At 36.6% G+C, this 25,361-nt stretch overlaps 1 protein-coding gene across 2 annotated transcripts in view; it reads left to right on the top strand.

The window, feature by feature from the left end:
* LOC105496091 (ZFP91 zinc finger protein, atypical E3 ubiquitin ligase) overlaps positions 1-25,361 on the top strand; it is a 42,490-nt gene that overhangs the window by 13,010 nt on the left and 4,119 nt on the right. Inside the window, exons 3-10 of one of the 2 annotated variants that reach the window (XM_011766160.2) lie at positions 17,592-17,801; positions 18,058-18,094; positions 18,712-18,813; positions 19,355-19,489; positions 20,078-20,128; positions 20,557-20,635; positions 22,395-22,509; positions 25,249-25,348. In XM_011766160.2, coding sequence (XP_011764462.1) covers positions 17,592-17,801; positions 18,058-18,094; positions 18,712-18,813; positions 19,355-19,489; positions 20,078-20,128; positions 20,557-20,635; positions 22,395-22,509; positions 25,249-25,348 — 829 coding nt within the window. Of the gene's footprint in view, positions 1-17,591; positions 17,802-18,057; positions 18,095-18,708; positions 18,814-19,354; positions 19,490-20,077; positions 20,129-20,556; positions 20,636-22,394; positions 22,510-25,248; positions 25,349-25,361 lie in introns of both variants that reach the window. The other variant, XM_011766159.2, reaches the window with a different exon arrangement.

Below are 25,361 nucleotides of genomic sequence, written 5' to 3'. Positions count from 1 at the left end.
CATCTTTTCTTTTCTTTTCTTTTTTTTTTTTTTGAGACGGAATTTCACTCTTGCCCAGACTGGAGTGCAGTGATGTGATGTGATCTCGGCTCACTGCAGCCTCCACCCCCTGGGTTCAAGTGATTGTCCTGCCTCAGCCTCCTGATTAGCTGGGATTACAGGTGCGTGCCACCACACCTGCCTAATTTTTTGTATTTTTTTAATAGAGACGGAGTTTCGCCATGTTGTGTCCAGTCTGCACATCCTTTTCTTTATCCACTTTGTGTTTTCTAATTAGGAGCAGCCAGCTAATTTCATTATATCATTACTTTGACCAGAATGTTCTAAGGTATCAAATACATGATCTATAAAAGGAAGGAACTTCTGTCATTCATGACAACATGGGTGGAACCAGAAGACATTATGCTAAGTAAAATGAGCCAAGCACAGAAAGGTAATACTGTATGATCTCGCTTACATGTGTCATCTAAATAAGTATCTCATAGAAACGTAGTTACCGGAGGCTAGGGGGTAAGGAGGTGGAATGAGAAAAGGGGAGATGGAGATGAAAAGGTACATACAGACTTTCAGTTAAATTGGGAGGGTAGGTTTTAATGATCTATTGCATTGTGTATTAGTCCCTTTTGAGTTGCTAGAAAGGAATATGTGAGACCGAATGATTTGTAAAGAAAAGAGTTTTATCTGACTCGTGGTTCTGCAGGCTGTCCAGGCATTGTTCCAGCATCAGCTAGACTTCTGGTGAGGCCTCTGGAAGCTTTCGCTCATGGTGGAAGGTGGAGGTGGAGCAGGTGTGTCACAGAGCCAGAGCGAGAGAGAGGGGAGGAGGGGCTAGGCTCTTTTAAACAACCAGGTCTCACATGAAGCCATAGAGAACTCACCTATTACCACAGGGATGGCACCAAGCCATTCATGAGGGATCCACCCGCATTATACAAACACCTCCCACATCCAATATTGGGGATCACATTTCAACATGAGATTTGGAGAGGACAAACATCCAAACTATATCACACTGCATGATGACCACAGTTAATAATAATGTATTACGTATTTCACAGTTGATAAGTTGGTAAGTTGATACGTTCTATTGTTTTGAATGAAACTCTTATTAAGTTTTTCCATCTGTCCCCAGCAGCCACCAGATGCTCAGACAGAGAGCACCAGCAGGTGATGCAACTGCATGGGTCCCTTTATCAACACTGTGTACTTAGGCTACAATAAATTTATACGCAAATATTTTTCTCTGCTCTTTCCTTTTCTTAAACGTGTCCTCAACCTTAGTGCTACACTTGTATATGTCTTTCATACCCCAGAAAAAGCAATATGAACAGAACAAGGTTGTACTGTGGTTGTTTTTAATATATGCAGAACTGCTGCTGGAAGAGAGAAATCAATGAATAAGCCAGATATTGGGGATAGCCAAAAACAACACATTTCGTGAATATTGAAAATGATCCATTTTATATGAACCAAGCTAAATCTAGACGGTAATAGTTGTTTTTATGTGCTGACAATTCCCAATTTTATGTTTGTAGCCCACTCTGTCCTTTGAACTTAAGGCCTGTTGATGTTTTACTCAGCAATAATCTTAGACTTGGTCAAAGCAGAACATATATTCTCTCTAGTGTCTCTTCAAGAAACAAAAAACCCTGATTTTTTTCTTTGTTTTCATCATCAGTCCAATTGTTCAAGTCAGAAATCTAGAATCCCAAATCCTTGGCATCTCCCTCTATCCCTGTTAAGTCATTCTCTAGTCCTAGCTCTTCTGTTTCCTAAGTATTTCTTGTATCTCTAATTCTTTCCATATTCAATGGTATTACCCTCTTTAAAGCCATAACTATCTGTTGCCTGGCCTATTGCAGGTTTTTAGCTGGTCACCTAGCATCTACTCTTGCCCCTACCTAGCTCATTGTCTAATCTGCAACGAACATGAACATTAAAAATGAAAATCTGATCATGTCACCTCTCTGTTTAAACTGTCTGTGGCTATTAGGATAAGATCCAAATTCCTAGAAGGCCCTTGTTAAACTTTTTCATGCCTCCTCAGCGTGATAAATGATGGGTTTTGTTATGTTTTCTCTGCTCCAGTCATATTTATCTTTTTTTCAGTTCTCAAGACATATACATGTACTCCTGTTTCTCCTTCCCCTTGTTTATCAGCTAGGTACCACTTACTTAGTCTTCAGAGTTCACCATATTTATTTAAACTTAAATGTTGAGCTAATTCTTAGCTATAGAGATCATTAAGTTAATGAGCACTAGTTTTAAGAGCTGTGCTTTCAGAGAAACCATCCTTTCACCTTCTCAAACTTATGTCTGCGCAAAGTCTTAATGATTTTAGGAAGGACTAACTCACCTAATGTCTATACTTTGAACGCTGATGACATTACTTTGTGATTCTATTTTTTTTTTTTTTTTTGCTCCAAACTTTTAATATCTGCAGAAATTCTGTGAAAGCCTAATATTTTTTATCCTTTCTATCAGTGCACCAGTGACTGATGTCTGGCTTTGAAATCGGTAAGCCAGGAAAAATTATATGTAGATGGAGTAAACAGATAACTAGAATAAGAAAGAAAAATCTAGGTATTAATACACAGTGTTGATTTAAAAATGAGTAAACCGTTTTGGAATGTAAACATTCTTAATTTCTTAAATACAATTTTAAAATCTCATTTGTTTTTTGGTTTTTAATCACAATAAAATTTCTCTAGTTCTGTTTTGAAACATAAGGAAATACAGCATGTGGCTTTAGGTTAAAAATTCACTCATGGAATAATTCTTATAGGTGTTTCACGTTAGTATATTATATAAATGGGGCCCTCTTTTGGCACTTTAGTCCAAGGCTGGGTGGAAATGAGCCAAATCTGGATTGAGCCCTTGCACTGGCACTTTCCTGTTCCTCATTTATATGGTTAGGTGTGGTACAGTAGAAAGAATATAGACTTTGGACTTAGATATACCTGTGTTCAGTTCCCTCCACAACTTTTAATATGTGGGAAAGTCAGTTATTTGGTTTCTTCATCTGTGAAGATAAGAATAATAAATACTTGACAGGGTTATAACTGATTTTTGAGAAATGAAAAAATAAATATATTACCTGGCAGTTAATACTTAAGATTTGTTAGTTGCCCAGAAGAAATTTAAATACTTAGAGATTTGAAGACCTTTACATTTAGTATCTTCCCAGCTTATCAACTAACCACACCCTGTTTCTACAATAAAGTAATAGCATTGATTATGTTAGAATGGCCCTTCTAACTTAAAGTATTCTTTCATGACAAAGTGGCTCTCATCTTTTGGAATTTGATGGTTTGACTTGCTATATTAGTTATCTCTGGCTGTAAGATTGAGATAAATCACATTTCATTGTTTGCTATCTAGAAGAAAACATTCCTGCCAGTAGTATCAATCTCTTTTTTTCTTTTTTTTGGTTTGGAGACGGAGTTGTACTCTGTTGCCCAGGCTGGAATGCAGTGGTGCGATCTCAACTCACTGCAACCTCTGCCTCCTGGGTTCAAGCAGTTCTCTTTTCTTGGCCTCCTGAGTAGCTGGGACTGGTGTGCACCACCATGGGCCTGGCTAATGTTTGTATTTTTAATAGAGACAGGGTTTCACCATGTTGGTGAGGCTGGTCTGAAACTCCTGACCTCAAGTGACCTAACCCACCTCCGCCTCCCAAAGTGCCGGGTATAGGCTTGAGCTAGCACGCCTGGCCTAGCATTAGTTTGTCTCAAGTCATAGTATAAACCACTCTTACTTCAGACCTTCTTCTTTCAAGAATGTACAGTTGGCCCTTGAACAACGTGGTAGGGTTGGGGCACCAACTCCCCCTCACAAACAAAAACCTGCATTTAACTTCCCAGAAACTTTACTAATAGCCTACTATTGACCAGAAGCTTTATCAATAACATAAAATCAACTAATTCATATTTTTTATGTGTATTATATCCTGTATTCTTACAGTAAAATAATCTAGATAAAATGTTATTTAAAAAACCATACGGAAGAGAATATATTTACTATTCATTAAGTGTAAGTGATCATTATAAGGTCTTCATCCTCTTCTTCACATTGAGTAAGCTAAGGAGGAGGAAGAAGAAGAGTCATTAATCTTATCTCAGGGAGTGACAGAGATAGAAGGAGTGGCAGGAACATTTACAGAAATACAATTTCTGCCTGACTTCTTTTTTGCATTTTTGTTTCTCTGCAAATGTTTCTACACTTTAACCATTTGCTTTAGTTTCAGGGCAGGTATCATAGAAGGGTTCCTGTCATAAAAGGAAGTCAGAAGCAGTCTTGAATAATTGGAACCTTTATAAGTTTTTAATGTTAGTTTGTTTTCCGGCATTGCTTCTTATATGTTGTCTTTTTCATAGTCTGGCACCTGATCAAAAGCACTCATCTTCATCATGTCATCTTGTTAATTCGTCTTGTGTGGTGTCTGTTTGCACTTGAATTTATCCAAGATGCTTATTTTTAAACTCTTCACCATCACCAGCCCACCACCACCTTTTTTTTTGGCCATATTCACAATCTCTTTCATGATTTGCTTGATTGGCTCTGCTGTAAATCCTGTGAAGTCATGCACAACATCTGGACACAGTTTTCTCCAGCAGGGATTTTCTGTAACGATGACATCTTCAGTGGTGTAATCCTTCCTGACTTTCATGATGTTCTCTCTATTGGGATTTTCTTACATAAACAGTCCTTTTCCATAGAATATCGTGTAATGAGACTTAAAGATTCTTATGACCCCTGATTGGGAAGGTGAATTAGAGACGTTGTATTTGGGGGTCAAGTAGACCACTTCAACACCTTTGATGTTAATTAAACTCATGAGGCAGCCAGGGGCATTGTCCAATATCAAAAGAACCGTAAAAGACAGTCCCTAACTGACAAGGTACTTCCTCACTTCAGGGGCAATACATCAGTGGAACCAATCTAGAAAATTAGTTCTTGTTTTCCTGGACTTTTTGTCGTATAACCAAAAGATTGTTGGTTTTTCTCTTCAAGGCTCAGGAGTTAGTAGCTTTATAGATGAGGGCAGCCCTGATCATAAACGTAACTGCTTTTACATAAAACAGTGGAGTTAGCCTATCTTTTCCTGCTTTAAATCCTGTTGCTTACTTCTCCTTCTTACTAATAAATGTCCTTTGTAGCATTTTTTTCCACACTGGGGTAGTTTGCGTTAAAAACTTAGGCAGATATCCTTCCTCACCTGTTTTCTTAACAGTGCCTGGGAACTTGTCTGCTGCCTGTTGGTCAGTAGAAGCTGTTTCTCCTATTAACTTGACTTTTTTTTTTTTGAGGCAGAGTCTCGCTCTGTTGCCCAGACTGGAGTGCAGTGGCGCAATCTTGGCTCTCTGCAAGCTCCACCTCCTGGGTTCATGCCATTCTCCTGCCTCAGCCTCTCCCGAGTAGCTGGGACTACAGGCGCCCATATCTTGACATTTTTAAAGCCAAGTCTCTTTATGAAATTATCAAACCATTCTTCGCTGGCATTAAATTCTTCACTTTTCTTTTGCTTTAAGTTGTCATATAATGACTTTACTTAGAGTCTGTAGGTGTGCCTTTCTTATAGCAATTCTGTACCCACATAAAAGCTGCATCTTGAATGTGAGATAGAAGTATTTTGCAAATACTGCAAGATTTTTGCACGTGCTACTGCAGGTGCAGCGATGGCTTCACAAATTTCCTTTTCTTCAGTACTTTTTATGTTGGATTCATTTATCTTAAAGTGGTAAGCAGCTGCAGCTACACACCTCAACCTTCTATGCTTATCAAGCAATTCAACTTTTTCTTGTAATACCATGATTTTTCTCTGCTTCTTGGAAGCACTTCCAGTATCACTAGTGGCAACTCTTCTGGGTCCCATAGTGTTATTCAAGGTTTCAGGTATTGCTCTAAACATAGTGAAAAATGAGTTAACTGAGAGAGATCCCTTTTACTGTGACAGTAAATTCACTCAGGTGGTGATGATTATCCTCACGCCATTTTAAGCAGATACCTGAAACAGCTGAGCTTGCTGCAATAGCAACAGGAGATAACTATGAAATTATTATGTACTGAGTTAATTTTATGCAGTTATTCAATACAACATCTTTACGTTTCTTTACATTTCTCTGGAATTTGGATGATGCCATGTGTAGTCTAAGACTTTGTGAGTGTAAGTTTTGTTGAATTTTAACTTTTTGTAATGTATTTGTGTATATTTTACAGTAATGTCATCAAATAGAGTAGTATCTATAGTTTATGTATAGTTTATGCATTCATGAGATACCTTAATTTTTTCAATATTTCTAGGCTACACAGTTTGTCTGCAAGTTTTTTCAAATTGTCACAAATCTCCAAAAATTTTTCTCATATATTTAAGAAAACCTGCGTATGAGTGGATCTATGCAGTTCAAAGCTATGTTGTTCAAGGGTTAATTAACTGTAGTTATATTCACTGTGCCTGCATGTTGCTCATGCAGTGACTAGCATGATGTATTCCTTTACCCAAGCTAGTATGGCTTTTTTCTCTTATTATTTATGTATCAAGGAACCTCCTCAAGGTTAGCTGCTATTATAAGAAACAACTGGAAATTGTCTTTGAAGTACCACACAGAAGAAACTTGGCTTGTTTCCTATCTGTTTATGATTGTTTATGCTAATGTATGGATTGCCCTTCAGTTATCAGTTTCTATTCCAGAAACCTGGCAGTACTTTTGTGCGTGTGTGTGTGTGTGTGTGTGTGTGTGTGTTTTGAGGTGAAATTTACATAAAATAGTAGTAAAAAATAATTGAAAGCATACAATTCAGTGACATTTAGTACATATACAGTGTTGTACAACTATCACTTCTCTCTAGTTCCAGACATTTTCATCACCACCAACAAAGGAGTCCCCTGTACCCATTAAAAGCAGTTATTCCCCTTTCCTCCATTTAGCTGCAGCAAACATTAATCCGCTTTCTGTCTCTATGGGTTTACCTATTGTGGATATTATATATAATTGGAATCATACAATATGAGACTTTTGTTTCTAGCATCTATCATATAGCGTATTTTTAAGGTTCATTCATATTGTAACGTGTTAAGACTTCATTCCTTTTTATGACTGGATAAAAATTTTCTTTGTGTGTATATATGACATTTTGTTTATCCATTCACTGGTTAGCAGATATTTGGGTTGTTTCCACAATTTGGGTATTGAGAATTGTGCTTCTATGAATATTCATATGGAATAAGTATTTCTTTGAAAAGCTGTTTTCAATTTTTGGTGTATGTACCTAGAAGAGGAATTGCTGGATCATATGGTAATTCTGTGTCTTAAGTTTTTGTAACATTTTTCTTAACAATGTTTTCTTAGGTTTTCCATAACACTGTTTTCCTCATTAGCTGCCTCATTTTACATGTCCACCAGCAATAAACAGTGGTTCCAATTTCTCTGCATTCTCACCAACACTTCTTATTTTCTTTTTTTATTTTTATTAGCCATTGTAGTATGTGGGAAATGGTAATCTCATGTGATTTTGATTTGTATTTCGTTAATGACTGATGTTCCATATCTTTTCAAGTACCTTTTGGCCATTCGTATATCTCTGGAGAAATAATCTGTTCAAGTTCTTTGCCCATGTTTTAATTGGGTTGTTTCTCTTTTTGTTGTTAAATACAAAAACTTTATATATTTTGGATATTATTCTTTTACCAGATATATGACTTGCAAATATATTCTCCCATTCTGTAGGTTGTTTTCACTTGTAAGCATTTTTTAGTTCTATCTCTTATGTTTAGGTCTTTGATCCATTTTGAGTTAATTTTTATATGTGGTGTAAGGTAGGAGTACAACTTTATTTTTTGCATGTGGATATCCATTTATCTTAGCACCATTTCTTGAAGAGACTGTGCTTTCCCCTACTGAATGGTCTTAGCCACCTTCTTAAAAATCAGTTGACCAGATGTGTAGATTTATATCTGGACCTTTAATTCAGTTAGTTGATTTACTTATTAGTCTTATGCCAGTAATACATTGTATTGATTACTGAAGCTTTATAGTAAGTTTTGAAATTGAGAAGAACAAAGTGCATCTTTAACTCAGTTTGTTTTCAAGATGGCTAGTGTAGATCCCTTGCATTTGCCTGTGAACTTTAGGATTGGGTTGTCAATTTCTACTGAAAAGGAAGCTGGGGTTTTGATAAGAATTACATTTAATCTATGGGTTTATTTTCAGAGTATTGTCGTCTTAACAATATTTCAGTATTTTATTCCTTTTTATTCTATTGTAAAGGTAACATTTTCTTAATTTCCTTTTTGTTCCTTGCTCATATACTTAAAACAATGAATGTTATGTATTGGTCTTATATTCTGGCACTTTGAATTTGTGTATTACCTTTAACAGTTTTCTTTTGTGAAAATTCTTTAGAATTTTCTATATGTAAGGTCTTTTCATCTGCAAATAGAGATACAGTTTTACTTCTTCCTTTTCACTTTGGTTGCTTTTTTTTTTTTTTTTTTTTTTCCTTGACTAATTGCTTGGCTGAAACTTCCAGTACAATGTTGAATGGAAGTGAAGAATGAGGGCATCTTTGTCTTGTTCCTGACCTTAGCAGGAGAGCTTTGTCTCTTGCCACTGTGAATGATGTGAGCTCTGGGGGTTTTGTAGGTGTTCTTTGTCAAGTTGAGGAAGTTCAATTCTATTCCCAGTTTTTTTTTGTGTTCTTATCAGGAAAGTTTAATTTTGTCGGATTTTTTTCCTACATCAGTTGAGATGATGGTGTGTTTTTTCCTCCCTTTATTCTATTAATGTGGCACATTACATATATTTTTGTATGTCGAACCACCTTCATAATCCTGGGACCTGTCTCAACTGATAATAGTGTTTAATCTTCTTAATAATGATGCTATATTTGGTTTGCAGGGGTTATTGGCTTATGGTTTTTTGTGGTGTCTTTGTCTGGCTTTGGTGTCAGAATAATGGTGTGTTTATAGGATGAGTTGGGAAGTGTTCCATCTTCTATTTTTTAAAAGAGTTTGAGAAAGACTGGAGTTAATTCTTTAAATGTGTGGTAGAATCCAACAATGAAACCATCTAGAGGCCTCTGGCCTTTTTATTGGGAGCTTTTTGTTTACTGACTCAGTTGTCTACTTGTTAAAGGTATGTTCGTCTTTTCCATTTCTTGTTCAATTGTTTTTGGTAACTTGTGTGTGCCTAAGAAGTTGTTGCTTTTATCTATGTCATTTGTTGGCATACAATTGTTCATTGTGTTTTCTTGTTTATTTCAGTGGTAGTGTCCTATTTTCATTTCTGGTTTTAGTAATTTGGGTCTTATTAACCAAAAGTTTGTTGATTTTGTTAACTTGTCAAATAACTAACTTATTTACTTTATTCTGCTAGCTTTGGGTTTACTCTGCTCCTTTTTTCCTAGCTCTTATGAGGATGATGTTAGGTTATTGACTCAGGCATGCGATTTTCTTTTTCTATTTTAATGTAGGCATTTATATCTAGAAATTTTCCTCTGGAGAACTGCTTTCACTGCATCCCCTAGGTTTTGGGATATTTTGTTTTCATTTTCAGTCATCTCTAAGTATGAGTTTTCTAGTTTTCCTTCTGATATTGAGTTCTAGTTTCATTCCATTGTGGTCAGAGAACGTACTTTATATGACTGCAGTCATTTTTGAAAGTTATTGAGACTTTTCAATATGTCTGATTCCCCCTGCCCCGCCCCCGAGATGGAGTTTTGCTCTGTCACCCAGGCTGGAGTGCAGCGATGTGATCTTGGCTCACTGCAACCTCCACCTCCTGGGTTCAAGCAATTCTCCTGCCTCAGCCTCCTCGAGTAGCTGGGACTACAGGCACACGCCACCACGCCCGGCTAATTTTTGTATTCTTAGTAGAGACAGGGTTTCGCCATGTTGGCCAGGCTAGTCTTGAACTCCCGACCTCAGGTGATCTGCCTGCCTCAGCCTCCCAAAGTGTTAGGATTACAGGTGTGAGCCACTGTGCCTAGCCCAATGTTTGTTTTTTAATATTATGTCTAGTTCTTATATGTCTGATTTTTTAATATTGCTTGAGATCTGTATTTCCTTATCAAACTTCTTTTGACTGGTGTTTGGTTCTGTTATTGAAAGTGGGGTACTGATGTCTCCATTTTTGTGATTGTGGTATTACTTGTTTCTCTTCAATTCTGTACATCTTTGGTATATATCTTATGTGTTGATACATCTTGAGAGGGAGAGGGGGCCTTTGTTAGCTATGTATAGGTTTATATTTATTTTCTCGATTGATTGACCCTCTCATTAATGTATAATGTTCTTTGTGTTTTGTAACAGTTGTTGAAGTGCATTTTGCCTGATATTAGTAGGGCCACCCTTATGAGTTAAATTGCTTTCCTCAAAAAATGTTGAAGTCTTAACTCAGGTACCTGTGAATGGAACGTTGAGAAATAGGGTCTCTGTAGTAAATAGCCTTTTGTGGTAATTTGTTATGGCAGTCCTAGGAAACTAACACATTTTGGTTTTGGAAGTGGGCTGTAAAAAAGTACCTAAAAATGTTGGCATAGCTTTGGGATTGGATATTGTCTTGGAGTATTTTGAGGTGTGGCGCATGCCTGTAATCCCAGCTATACTGGGAAGGCTGAGGCAGGAGAATTGCTTGAACCTGGGAAGCGATGGTTGCGGTGAGCCAAGATTGCGCTGTTGCACTCCAACCTGGGCAGCAAGAGTGAAACTCTGTCTCAAAAAGAAAAGAGGAGAGTCTAGATTGCCTTGAAGAGATGGTCAACAGAAATATGAGCATTAAAGACAGTCTGATGAGGCCTTAGAAGGAAATGATTAACATGTTGTTGTACAGTGGAGAAAAGGTGATCCTTGTTATAAAGTTGCAGAGAACTTGACTGAATTGTGTTCTATCATTGGTTAAGCAATGAACTTGGATATTTAGCTGAGATTTACAGGCAATGTGTAGAAGATAAAACTTTGTTTCTTCTTGTTTGTATACTAGTATGTGAGAGGAAAGATATAAATTGAGGAATGAATTGTTTAGCAAAAAGGAGTCAGCACTTGATAATTTGGAAACTTTTTAGTCGTCCAGATAGTGTATTGTGGTACAGGACCAAGGCTGTAACTGGACAGCTATTCTCTAAAGAGACTTGGTATATAACTTGTGGATCAAATCAGCCATCTCAGCAATTGCCAGAATAGACATGCAATTTTTCAGGAAAGATCTGTGGAGGACCCTCATTTGATGGCTTCGACCCCCTGAATTTCATGAAAGACTGACAAAGTTTTTGAGAATGTTGTAACAGCAGAAACACTGCCAGGCTGGACTGAATGGGACAGAGACAAAATGGAATTAAAGAAGAATGATGCTGAGGGTAGAGCTGCAAATGCTGGGTCCTGTATGTATTAGACTTCCTGGAGCCACAATGGCGGGGCTGTTTCCCCAGTGGGCTCAGAGTACAAATCATTATCCACAAAAGCTTATTCTTAGGCCTAAAAGTCTAATGCTGTTTGCTAGGTTTTGGACTAAGCTGGGACCCCTGATCCTTTTTTCCCCCCTTCTCTTTTCTTCCTTTTAATATGGAGATACCTAATCTATAACTGTCCCACCATTGTTTTTTGGAATCAGCTCCATAGAGGGAGAAGAATTTTGCTCTAGAGTGGACCATACCCCGAGTCTCATTCATAGCTAATCTGGATGAGATTTGATCCCTTTTGAGTTGATGATTTTTAGGGATTGTTTTGGATTTAGAGACGATACTGGAATGGGTTAAGATTCTGGGAGGTTGGGATTAGGTGAATGTCTTTTGCACGTTGGAAGGACATAAATTTTAGGGAACCAGAAGGTGCAGACCACTATGGGTTGAATTTTATCCCCCCAAAAATGTGTTGAGGTCCTAGCCCTTAGTACCTGTGAATATGAACTTACTTGGAAATAGAATCTTTGCAGATGTAATCAAGTTATGATGGAGTTATTCTGTATTAGAATGGACCCTAATCCACTATGACTGATGTCCTTATAAGAATAAGCGAGACACATGGGACAGGAGGAAGCACCATGTGATGATGGAGATAGAATTGAAGTTAGCAGCTATAAGCCAAGTTGTTGACCACCACCAAAAGCTAGGAAGAGGCAAGGAATGATTCTTCCCAGAGTCTCAGAGGGAATGTGGTCTGTTACTGTGTTGATTTTGGACTTTTATCCTCCAGAGGTATGGGAGAATAGATTTCTGTTAAGACATCCCAGTTTGTTGTGATTTGGTAGAGCAGCTCTGGTAGACTAATACATTATTTCAGCTCTCTCTTTCTTACTTTTCGCGTGTAATATCTTAATCCATTCTTTTACTTTGAACCTGTTTGTGTCTTTGGATCTAAAGCAAACTTATCTAATCTGTATCCCGCAGTCTGAATGTGGCTCAGGAGGGCTTTGAATGTGTCCCAACACAAAATTGTAAACTGTCTTACACATTATGAGATCTTTTTAAAATTTTTTTATCTTATCAGCTATCATTAGTGTATTTTATGTGTGGCCCATGACATGTCATCTTCTTCCAATGTGGCCCAGAGAAGCCAAAAGATTGGACACCCAGGTCTAACCTGAGTTTCTTGTAGACAGACTGTAGATTGGTTGTATTTTTTTGTTTATCCAGTCTGCTAATATGTACCTTTTAATTCCACAGTTTATATATATTTAAATTACTGCTAAGAATGGCCTACCATTTTGCTTTGTGTTTTCTACCTGTCTTAATATCTTTTATTTTGATCTTTATTTTCTTTGTATTTCCTTCTTTGTGTTGCAGATACGTAGCAGTGTGCCATTGTCTCTTTTCATTTTCTGTGTATTTTTATTTTCTTAGTGGTTACCTGGGGATTGCATTTAGTACTTCAAACTTTATCTAGTTTAATGCCAATTTAGCTTCAGTAGGGAACGTATCTCTGCTCTGTACCATTCTGTGCCTCACCATTTATGTTATTGTTGCAAAGTGTATGTTTTGATGTCAAATGCCCATTAACATAAATTTATAATTGTTATTTTATACATTTGTCTTTCAAATCATGTAGGGAGAAAAAGGAGTTACAAATCAAAAGTATAATGCCGTATTTTTGCCTCCGTAATTACCTTTGCCAGTGTTTTAATTTATGGCTTTCAGTGCTCTCTAGTGTCCTTTAATTTCATCTTAGAGGATTCCTGGTGGCATTTTTTATAGGGCAGATCTACTAGTGATAAGCTGTTTTTTATTTTCTGGTAATGTCTTAATTTCATGAACTTCGTTTTTAAAGAATAGTTCCGGCAGCTATAGAATTCTTGCTTGACGATTTTTTTTTTCTTTTCGTCACTTTGTTACCACACTGCCCTCTAACTTCCACGATTTCTGATGAGAAATAGGCTGTTAGTCTTGTTGAGCATTCGTTGTTGCTGATGAGTTACTTCTTGCTGTTTTTATGGTTCTTTGTATTTGTCTTTCTACCAATTGATAATAATGTGTCTGGGGGCGGATCTCTTTCATTTATCCTCCCAGGAGTTAGGTAAAGTTCTTGTTTGTATAGACTTTTTTTCCCCAGTAGTTTTTCAAATATTCTTTCTGTTCATTTTCTCCTCTCCTTCTACAGATCTTATTATGCATCTCTTGACATGCTTAATGGTTGTCTAAACGATCTGCTGGGCTTTATTTTTCTTTATTCTTTTTTTCTTTATATTCATACTGGATCATCTCTGTTGGCCTAGCTTAAAGTTCACTGATTCTTCTTTTTCAAGTCTGCAGTGAATTTTTGATTTCAGTTATTATACTTCTCAGCTCCAGAATTTTTTTCCCTTAGTTACTTTCCCTTTTTTTTTTTTTTTTTTTGAGATGGAGTTTCGCTCTTGTTGCCCATGCTGGAGTGCAGTGGTATTATCTTGGCTCACTGCAACCTCCACCTCCTGGGTTCAAGTGATTCTCCTACCTCAGCCTCCCAAGTAGCTGGGATTGCAGGGACACGCTGCTATACCCAGCTAATTTTTGTGTTTTTGGTAGAGGCAGGGTTTCACCATGTTGTCCAGGTTGATCTCGAACCCCTGACCTCAGGTGATCCGCCTGCCTTGGCCTCCCAGAGTGCTGGGATTACAGGTGTGAGCCACTGTACCTGGCCTCTCTTGGTTTCTTTTTATAGTTATCTTTTTATTGATATTCTGTTTTCATTGAGACATAATTCTTCTGATTTCCTTTAGTACTTTGTTAATGCTTTTCTTTAGCTCTGATTTTCTTTAGTTCTTTAAACATTTTTTTTTTTACAACTTTTATTTTAGATTCGGGGGTACATGTGCAGGTTTGTTACTGGGGCATATTGTATGATACGAGATTTGGGGTACAAATGATCCCATCACACAGGTACTGAGCATAGTACCCAATAGTTTTTCAACCTCCCCCCCAGTAATCTCCAGTTTCTGTTGTTGCCATCTTTATGTCCATGAGTACCTAAAGTTTAGCTCCTACTTCGGTCTCTGTGGTCTCTGAAGGCTCTGGTCCTTTAGCTTATATTCATCGAGCGACTTGACAGATTTCCCTAAACGTCTTCACTCACGTTTTTCTTGATTCAGTGCTCCCTGGGCTTTTATAACCTTTAACTATTGTCCATAGTTTCCACAAAGTTGATTCTGACAGTTTTTGTTCATGGTACGTGTTTATTTCTGTGGAGGGACATTTTTGCTGTCATCTCTGACAGAGTGGTTTTTTTTTTTAAAGACTAGATTTTTAGGTGATGGGGGCAGTAGTATTCAATAAGAATAAGATAGGCTATTATGCTTTATTTATAATGGTAAGCTATTGTTATCAAATTGGCATCATTTATCCAATGAGTATAAAATCCACAGTATAGGAAGTTGTGGGAATACCATCCTTTCATCATGAATAAGAAAAGAGCTTTCTTGAGGACAGGAGGTTATGGAGTGGGTTCAAAGTCCAACTCAGTACAGTTGTGTTAAGGAAAAAAAAGATGTTTCTATTATTAAATGTTGTAATACTTCATAGATGGTGTTGAATTGTTCTCTTTGATGAAATTGTTTTAAAAGTAGTCATGACCTACATGTAAAAGTCCTTCATTATTAATTTCAAAATATGATTTCTAAATCTAGGTGTCCTTAGCTAACCTTGTGATTTTGAATAAGCTTCTTCTTTGGTCTTCTAGATACTTTATGGGTAAAACTTAATGGATTGTGCTTAGACTGAATGGCGTTTGAGGTATTTTCACCTCTATTAATTTTTTTTTTATTTTTTCTATTAAAATAGCTCAGATAGGAGGGTGATGCAATAATGAATGGAAAAGGCAGCTAAAAGGAAATGCACAACTGATTTTGATGGTTGTTTAGAACTGTTCACACTGCTATGTATCTCTGTGTTTCAAACTAATTTCATTACTTCAGTATATTCTCATAAAACTTTCAGTATAGTTAAAGCTAAAGTAGCCTATAGTCACCACATTGCTCCATAGTAAACTATTTTTTAATGTTAAGCAAAAATGTTGCCATACTGTATATATAGTTTTGTGTCTTTTTTATACATTTAACAATATTTTTGCTGATAATTCCATGTCATTTTTAACAGAAACCTACCTCTATTTAGTATTCCATCGTAGGAAGGTATCATGGTTTATTTAAGCACTTTATCTTCGACAGAGGGTTAGGTTGTTTCTGTTCTTTGCTATTATAAACATGCTACAGTTAACCTCCATGTGGTAGTTTATATTTCTAGGACATATACTTAAAGGTGAAATTACTACCATATTTTTGGACCTTCTCTGGAAGTAACCAGTACTTGTGAATTTCTTGTATCTCCTTCCAGAAATGTTGTAGTATGTAAGATATATATACACACACACACACACTCACACATACTGTAATGACTAATGTATAGCACTGTTTTTAAGTAGTAGAAGAGTAGAAAACTAAACGTTCAAAGGGGGATTGGTTTCATAAGTTATATATTTGTATATATCTTACATATATATCTCTTACATATATACACAATTATTTGTGAAACCAATCCCTCTTTGAAAGTTTAGTTTTCTACTCTTCTACTACTTAAAAACAGTGCTATACATTAGTCATTTATAAGTATGATTGTAATTTTTTAGGATAAATTTCTAGTAGTTGAACATCATGTGGAAAGGTGTATACATTTATAATTTTGATGTATATTGTCAAATTGTTCTGCATGGAGGTTTTGCTAATACATTATCATCTGTGTGTTAGAGTATGTTGTCAAATACAGTATATTGTCAAATATGATCATCCCCAGTATGATACATGAAAAATGGTGTCTTGCTATTGTTTTCATTTGAGTCTCTCTTGTTCTGAGTGGATTGAGCTTTTGTTTTTGTTTTTCGTTCCTATTTTTCTTTTCTTTTTTTCCTTTCCTTTTTTTTTTTTTTTTTTTTTTTGACGGAGTCTTGCTGTTTTGCCGAGGCTGGAGTGCAGTGGCGCAATCTCAGCTCACTGCAACTTCTGCCTCCCGGGTTCAAGCAATTCTCCTGCCTCAGCCTCCCCAGAAGCTGGGATTACAGGTGTGCACCACCATGCCTGGCTAATTTTTCTATCTTTGGTAGGGACGGGGTTTCACCATGTTGGCCAGGCTGGTCATGAACTCCTGACCTTGTGATCTGCCTGCCTCGGCCACCCAAAGTGCTAGGATTACAGGCATGAGCCACTGTGCCCAGCCTGTTAGTTCCTATTTTTCTATTGGGTTGTTAGACTTTGTGTATGGTGTGAAAATTGTTTTTATGTGTATCTTATGACTTGAAATTGTGTTTTATTATTGGCCCTTTCCCATTCTAAGTTTATTAAATAATCTTCTATTGTTAAAATGGGCTCACTTCTAATGTACTTTTTTTTTTATATAGGTCTAAGTAATTCGCTACTGCAGGTATGAAAGCCAGTTTCTGAGGTTAACTTTTTATTACTTACGGCTCAAGAGAGGATGACCTACCATACTTCATTCACCCCTTAAAACATGACAAAATATAGGATAACAATAACAGATTTTGTGTGTTCTCCTGTACACAGTGTCTTATAGGACAACTGAAACAGAATAGCACCAGAGCTGGACTTTACCATTCAATTGCTTTATAGATTAGTTCAAATTTACAGTGTGGTTTTAGGAAAAACTCTTGATTAGAGTGAAAAGTACTCCTGTTAGGAATTCCTCTTCAGTAATTTGTTATAGACTTGTTTGATTGTAAATAACATCTAGATCTATGGTTCGTTCTTTTTGGTGCCTCTGTAGTTCTGGTCATCTTTTTGGGACCAATTAATTTAGTTTCTTTTAACTTAGATCTAAAAGGTAGAATTTCATGAATCCAATTAAGTGTATTTTGCATAGTTAACATTGCATTTTTTAGAAGATAAGGCAGTATAAAATTACTACTTTGCAATATGAAATAATTTATTTAGCATAGTGACATTAAGGGTAAGTTATCTAATTTTCTTCTTTTTTATTATTTCAATAAAAGTCTTAGGTTCTTTTTCCTTTGAAAATACTTAATTTATCCTCAAGTAACTGTATTTACAATTAGTAGACATACAGGGATGCTTATTGGTTAACCGTAAACTTAAAAGAGAATGGTATGTCTTTTTATTTAGATCCCAAGGAAGAAAAAGAGGAAGAAGACGATTCTGCCCTCCCTCAGGAAGTTTCCATTGCTGCATCTAGACCTAGCCGGGGCTGGCGTAGTAGTAGGACATCTGTTTCTCGCCATCGTGATACAGAGAACACCCGAAGCTCTCGGTCCAAGACTGGTTCATTGCAACTCATTTGCAAGTCAGAACCAAATACAGACCAACTTGATTATGGTACAGTGCAGCTAGAATATGGTGTTTACTAACTAGTTGCTGTTATATTTTAAATGTAATGTTGAACATTTGCCTTAACAGCTTAACTGTCAGGGGCAGGTGTGATGGTGTAGGTAATATTTCTTTGAACAATTTGCAGATACTCTGCTTTTGTGTAATTACGCCATGCAGTAATTTGATTTGCATTTCTTGACTGCAGAGAGAAAATATCTTATATCTACACTAATAAAATTTTGTTTTGTCTTTGTTTTTCTAGATGTTGGAGAAGAGCATCAGTCTCCAGGTGGCATTAGGTAAAAAAATGTTAATATTTCATTTTTAAACCTTTGGGGAAATAACATAGTGACATTAAATGATTCAGAAGTTGCTTCCATTTGAAACAATTTTGAGCTGTAAGAGAAATTAACGTCAGTTTTGATACTGCATTTAGATTCCATGTTGAGCTTAATTAGAACTTAAACCATGTAATCTGCTTACATAACTTAGAAATCATGTCTTGAGTACCTTATGTGTTTGGACTTATTCCATGGTAGGAACTAATGTGAAATATGGGTGTTTTGGCCAAGGATTTGAGATTTCATTGGAATCTTGTGTGTTGTGATTTATCTGTTAATAAGTCTTTCAATACAGCAGATCACCAGACAGTATTACAAAGTCAGTTGTTTCTTAACTTTTAATGCCATTGAGTTGTCATCACCCTGTCTTTATCTAGGATTTATGTGTTTTTAGTTTCAATTATTATTCTTTGTGATAAAGCCACTAGATTTCAGTCCAATTAGGTCATTAGGCTGAAAATGCTGGGTGATTTTATCAGTTTTTGGCTACCTCTTAATAAATTACCAAATTAAATCTCCTCAGACATGATCCTTAAAACCAGAATGTCTCATTTCTATTTACTTATTTTTAGTAGTGAAGAGGAAGAGGAGGAGGAAGAAGAGATGTTAATCAGTGAAGAGGAGATACCATTCAAAGATGACCCAAGAGATGAGACCTACAAACCCCACTTAGAAAGGCATGTCTCAGATTTTACTCCAGACATGTCAATGAAATATAAGTAGGAAAACATTGTTGAATGCTTTTATTTTGTTATTGCCAAACTAATGAGTGTAGAATTAATTTTAAATGAGTAATTATGCACTTCTGTTGTAAGTCTAACATCTTACCATACCCTGATATAATCGTCTCTCCCATTTGTAGAACTTTATTTTGATTATATATAAGTTTTTATGAGTCTGCATGTTTTATCTCAACAAGGTGTCATGAGTAGCCTGAATACTTAGAATTTTTTTAACTTATTGTCTCATTTCTCTTTACAACTATAGTGAGATTTGATTTACAGTCATCTTTAGTCTGGGGAGGGTTCAGTCCATGAACATCTTATACATATATTTAGATCATTACTACGCATGTGAGGATGATTGGTAAATCACATTTCATGAACTGAGGAGAGTAGTTTTATAACAAATCAGTGATAACTCTAAGCTTTAATTTGTTGTCATAGTCTTCTTTGAAAAGATCTTTTGCCTAGTGTTGAAATGCATTTGTGTTTTCAGGGAAACCCCAAAGCCACGGAGAAAATCAGGGAAGGTAAAAGAAGAGAAGGAGAAAAAGGAAATTAAAGTGGAAGTAGAGGTGGAGGTGAAAGAAGAGGAGAATGAAATTAGAGAGGATGAGGAACCTCCGAGGAAGTGAGTAGACAATTATTATTAAAAATGGAAATCTAACAGATTTTGAAACCACTAGTGGAAAATAGAGTGGGAGTGTGAGGAAGGATGTTGACATACACATGCTTCAAAATATGTATTTTTTAACTTAAAAAAATTTGGCCTCAAGCAGCCGAATTTCACTGGAGAGACTCTTGGTAAAAAATGTTTAGATTTTTTAGTTCTATTGCAAGGAGAAAGTATGTTTTATTCTCAGGGCTTTTAGATGATACATGGTAGCAACTCTAAAAGTAACACATTGAGATTTATCTAAGTCTTTCATAGTATTGCATGGTTTATGGAGGTATATATTTAATCTGTCTTACAGACTGATTTGAAAGTGAAATTACGTCAGAGTAAAATCTTGCTTGATTTGCCAGATATGTCTTTGACTTTATGTATTCTTGGTTATCCTTTGCCACTTGTTCTTTGACTGTGTGTGTGTGTGTGTGTGTGTGTGTGTGTGTGTGTGTGTGTGTGTGTGTGTGTGTGTGTCTGTCTGTCTTCAGCCAGCCTTCACTCTGTAAGTTTTGATTCAGAATGTGTCTACTGTTACCCTGTCTTCAATTATAGGAGAGGAAGAAGACGAAAAGATGACAAAAGTCCACGTTTACCCAAAAGGAGGTGAGGAATTTTTACCCCTACTGTTTTGCACCTTATTCCAATACCAGGCACTTTACTTACATATTTAGACTTCATGATAATCCTGCAGGAATGGCCATTCAAAAATTTCACGAAAGCAACTTCACTAATATCCTAGATGCACAGGTATTATCTTATTTTCATTGTAAGATCTTGAAATTTCCAACAATCTTAATACTTTACCTTTTGGGGTGTTATTAGTTTATTTGTGTTACTTTTTAATTCCGTCAAATATTTGGTAATTCTTGGCTACTTCTAATACAAATTCTGTGTAATCTATATAGTAGTAAAGAGATTTTAATTCTTCCTACTGTAAAATAGCTATTCTCTATAGCACAGTTTGAGTCAAAGGCCACTGTGCAGAGTGCCACTTTTGTTTTGCTAACTTTTCTTCTGCGTTTTGATAATAGAAAAAAGCCTCCAATCCAGTATGTCCGTTGTGAGATGGAAGGATGTGGAACTGTCCTTGCCCACCCTCGCTATTTGCAGGTCAGTGAAGTTGTTATATAAGAGCCTTTCCGGTTGTGTTCCATTACTTGTTCTTGCACCACGAGATTTTAATTTATTGGCTTGTGTAGGCTTTATCGTTGACATATAATGTCAAGAAAAGTCTTTCTTTAAATATAAAATGACTTTAACCCATTTATGCCTAGTGTTCCATTATTAGAATGCTAAGCTTGGGCAAGTTATTTATATCCTACTGCTCAAGGTCATCACCAAGGTCTGATTTTTCGCAAAAAACATTTGCAACCTTTGGCATAAATGGGTTAATCATTATTAGTCCATTTGTGCTGCTATAATAGAGTACCTGAGACTGGGTAATTTACAGAGAACATACATTTATTTATTATCTTGTGGTTCTGGAGACTGGAAAGTCCAAGAGCATGGTGCCCACATCTCACAAGGGCCTTTTAACTGTGTCAGCCCATGGTTAAGTTATGGAAGTTAAGGAAGGGCAAGAATAGGTTGAACTTGCTTTTGTAACAAATCCACTCCAATGATAATATCAACCCATTTATATAAGGGTAGAGGCCTTAAGACCTAAGCACCTCCCATTAGGTCCTGCCTTCCAACACTATCACATTGGGGATTAAGTTTCCAACACATGAACTGTGGTGAACACATCCAAACTCATAGCATCTTCTCTTAAAAAAAACAAAAAATGAAAAATGGTGACTAAGAATCTGAACCCAAATAGAGGCCTTTCCTTGGAATCTTTCAATATTACAGTAATTCCCAATGTGGTGTAAATGCTTCTGATATGAGATGACGGTAACAACATTCCAAGACACAGAGTAACAGATTTTATTTTACAACGATTTAGAAAAAAAGTAAAATTAGAACTCAAACCTCTGATTTCTTGGATACTGTGTAGAATGAATAAAAGACTTTTAATTCAGGTTTTGTTTTTATTTTTTTTGAGTAGATTATTATTTTTGATGAGTAAAGGTACCACTTACATTTGGGTCCGGCAGGAAACATGAAAGTGAAATACTGCTTAGGAAATACCTGTTTGATCTTTAGCAACAAATATAACTTGACACTAAGGCCTTACTTATGGATTGTGGTTCAGTTATAACAATAGCTGCTCCTCCTCTGCTGTGTGCCATTTGCTGCTCTAAAGCACGGTACAATATATAAATCTCTTACCCCATAACAACACTTTGAGATGGTTATTGTTATCTCCATTTTACAAATGGGAACTGGAGCTTGAAATATTTATCTCCTAAGATTACAAAGGCTGGTGAATGACAGACCCAGATTGGAAACCAGGTCTGTATATTTCCATAGCCTGTGTTCTTAGCCATTTTATTTATTTATTTATTTATTTATTTTTTTTTTGAGACTGAGTCTGGCTCTGTCGCCCAGGCTGGAGTGCAGTGGCCGGATCTCAGCTCACTGCAAGCTCCGCCTCCCGGGTTTACGCCATTCTCCTGCCTCAGCCTCCCGAGTAACTGGGACCACAGGCGCCCGCCACTTCGCGCGGCTAGTTTTTTGTATTTTTTTAGTAGAGATGGGGTTTCACCGTGTTAGCCAGGATGGTCTCAATCTCCTGACCTCGTGATCCGCCCGTCTCGGCCTCCCAAAGTGCTGGGATTACAGGCTTGAGCCACCGCGCCCGGCCGCCATTTTATTATACTCCCTCACTATCCATGTGCGAAATCTAAGTATTTGGTTTTCTTTCAGTACTTTCAGGAAGCCTTGATTTATTTATTTTTTTCTCCCCTTTCACTTTCTCTTGTTTTAGCACCACATTAAATACCAGCATTTGCTGAAGAAGAAATACGTATGTCCCCATCCCTCTTGTGGACGACTCTTCAGGCTCCAGAAGCAACTTCTGCGACATGCCAAACATCATACAGGTACTTTTAAAATGTGTTTATCAAGTAGGTAATTAATTGCACTGTGTTTTTTTTTTTTTTTTTTTTTGCATGTTGGTAATGATAACGTTTTTCTAACATAAATCTTAAAAGATTCTATAGTCAAGTGTGTGGGGAAAAGGTGTGAAAATAAAATGTAGTAAGACAAATTTTCCAAGGGATGGAAAAACTAGGACTTTTGAATTTTTATCCTTTGACTTCTTGAATTTCTATGACCAGGATAATGATCTTTTACTGAGCATTCTGTATCAACTGTGGACTAAATACTTTATGTATATTATTGCTAATCAGTCTGTTCAACACCACTAAATTTGTTTATATTGATCTTCTTTTACAGCTAAGGAACTAGAAGCTTTGCAGGATTAAGTAACCTGCCCATGGTCACATAGCTAGTTTTTAGAAGCATAATACTCTGCTGCTATTGAAACTGTGAAAGCTAGCTGTTGAATTTGCATGTAACCTCCCATAGGAACTGTCAAAAAGAGATGCTGAGTGTCTGCAATATGTATTATAGAATAGACTCAAATTCAATTTATTTGTAACCACTGACCATCTCAGTGCAGTGTACCTAATAGGAACAAATTAGGTGCATACCACTGAGTATGTGCCAGACACTTGATAATTACACATTACCTTCTCAACAATCTTGGAGAGTAAGTCTAGGAATTCTAGTTGTGGAATTATGTCTCCTGCCCAAGGTCATACTGATAGATGTATTATCTCCTTCATTTACTGTAGGCAAGTTACTTCACTTCTCTTTTCACTTTTCCTTCTCTGTGTATTAAGGATACCAATATCAGTTATTGTAAGGATGAAATGAGATAACATAAAATGCTATTGACTACACAGAGCCTGGCACATGGTAGACTTTTTCACAATACCAGGATTGAACTTGACCACTCCAAAGTCTACAGTTTTCTTTTACCATGTTTCTTCAGAGTTATTTCCACAAGTAACAGTTATTTCTGTTTCTTGATAGGTACTGCAATTTCTGTCTTCCTTCTGCTCCCTGTTAATACTGTTTTTTGCCATAGAAAAGTCATTTCTGACAAGCACTTTAGATTGTTTTAGTTAAATATCACAAGCCTATGAAAAACTGTTTTATAAATTCAGTACATTTCAAATATTTATATTTGGTTAATACAATTTATGGTGTTAGTTCTCCTTTTGCAAATTAGTGTATACAGACTTTTTTTTGCAAATTAATTTATTTAGCAAATAGATGCCCCACACAGGTTTGTCCTGCTATGGAACTGGAAATGTGGACATGACCTGGGAGATACTAAGAGTTTCCTAAGTTAAAACTGTGCATTTTTAGACCTTGCTATATAAAGTATGGAACACAGGCCAACCAGCATTGACGTCACTTGGGTTCTTATTAGAGATACAGAATCTCAGGCCCTGCTTCAGACCTGCTGAATCAGCATATACATTTAATAAGCTATCCAGGTGATCTGTAAGCTGTTTAGAAAGGAGTATAGGATTAAATTGAATGTTGTTCACCTTTTTTTTTCTTTTTTTTTTTTGAGACGGAGTCTTGCTCTGTCACCCAGGCTGGAGTACAGTGGCGTGATCTCGGCTCACTGCAAGCTCCGCCTCCCAGGTTCACGCCGCCGTTCTCCTGCCTCAGCCTCCTGAGTAGCTGGGACTGCAGGTGCCCGCCACCACGCCCGGCTGATTTTTTGTATTTTTAGTAGAGATGGGGTTTCACCGTGTTAGCCAGGATGGTCTCGATCTCCCGACCTCGTGATCCACCCGCCTCGGCCTCCCAAAGTGCTGGCATTACAGGCGTGAGCCACCGCGCCCGGCTGAATGTTGTTCACCTTTTAACTTAAATTCATGTTTTCATTCTGATTAATTCTAGTAATTTGAAGCAAAAGGAGTAGAAAATGTAGTGGTCATTAATTCAACAAATATATATATATTGAGCACTTCTTTGGGCGCAGGCTTCCCGAACACGTGGTAAAGAAATGAATAAGTACAATGTTCCTTTACCTCGTAGATTGAACACCATGTTACCACATTCATCAGAAATCCTGCGTAGTGTGGTGGAGGGTGTTGTGAGTGACAAAGGGAGGTAGTTGAAAGGTGCAGAAGATGGGTAGGAAAATAAGGTAAAGTAGTACAGGTATTGTTTACATACATTTCATAGCAGCAACTCCAGTCTTGAGAAAAGTTTGTTTATCTTAGGTAACATTTTTTAAACCTGAAACAGGATATGATTACCTCTGGATCAGTTTTCTTTTATATAGTGCCAAGTTCTTGTGTTTTGTTTTTGTTTTGTTTGAATGCCAGTTCTTTCTGTGTAAGCATTCAGTTTTCATTGTCTGTGAAAAAAATTGTTTTAAGGAATAAAATATACGGAAAATATAGTTGTTTACTTGCTAAACATTTGGTATCCAAGACCTGGATTAGTGGTAAAATTGAGATGAGGATTCCAGTTCTTATATTTTTATCTAGTTTTTCTGTTTGTTTGTGTTTTTTGTTGTTGTTGTTGTTGTTTAAACAGGTCCTTATGCTACTGTGTGTTTGGATGTTTTCTTAAAGCAATATTTTTCCTTTTTAAATTTTGTTTACCGAAAGTGTTTATACATTGAAAATAGCATTGCTTTTACTCTAAATTACCTGCCCCATCATCTGCTTACTTACTGTAAGGGAGGGAAAATACGTATTTTACAGGGTGTCTAAATAGAACACTAACCACAGTATTTTTCTTCGTAGATCAAAGGGATTATATCTGTGAATATTGTGCTCGGGCCTTCAAGAGTTCCCACAATCTGGCAGTGCACCGGATGATTCACACTGGCGAGAAGCCATTACAGTGAGTATTATTT

Source organism: Macaca nemestrina, chromosome 12, assembly GCF_043159975.1.
Source record: "Macaca nemestrina isolate mMacNem1 chromosome 12, mMacNem.hap1, whole genome shotgun sequence".
Classification (NCBI taxonomy): Eukaryota; Metazoa; Chordata; class Mammalia; order Primates; family Cercopithecidae; genus Macaca; species Macaca nemestrina.
The sequence above is the reverse complement of the archived record's forward strand: the minus strand, read 5'-3'. Positions and strand labels throughout refer to the sequence as shown.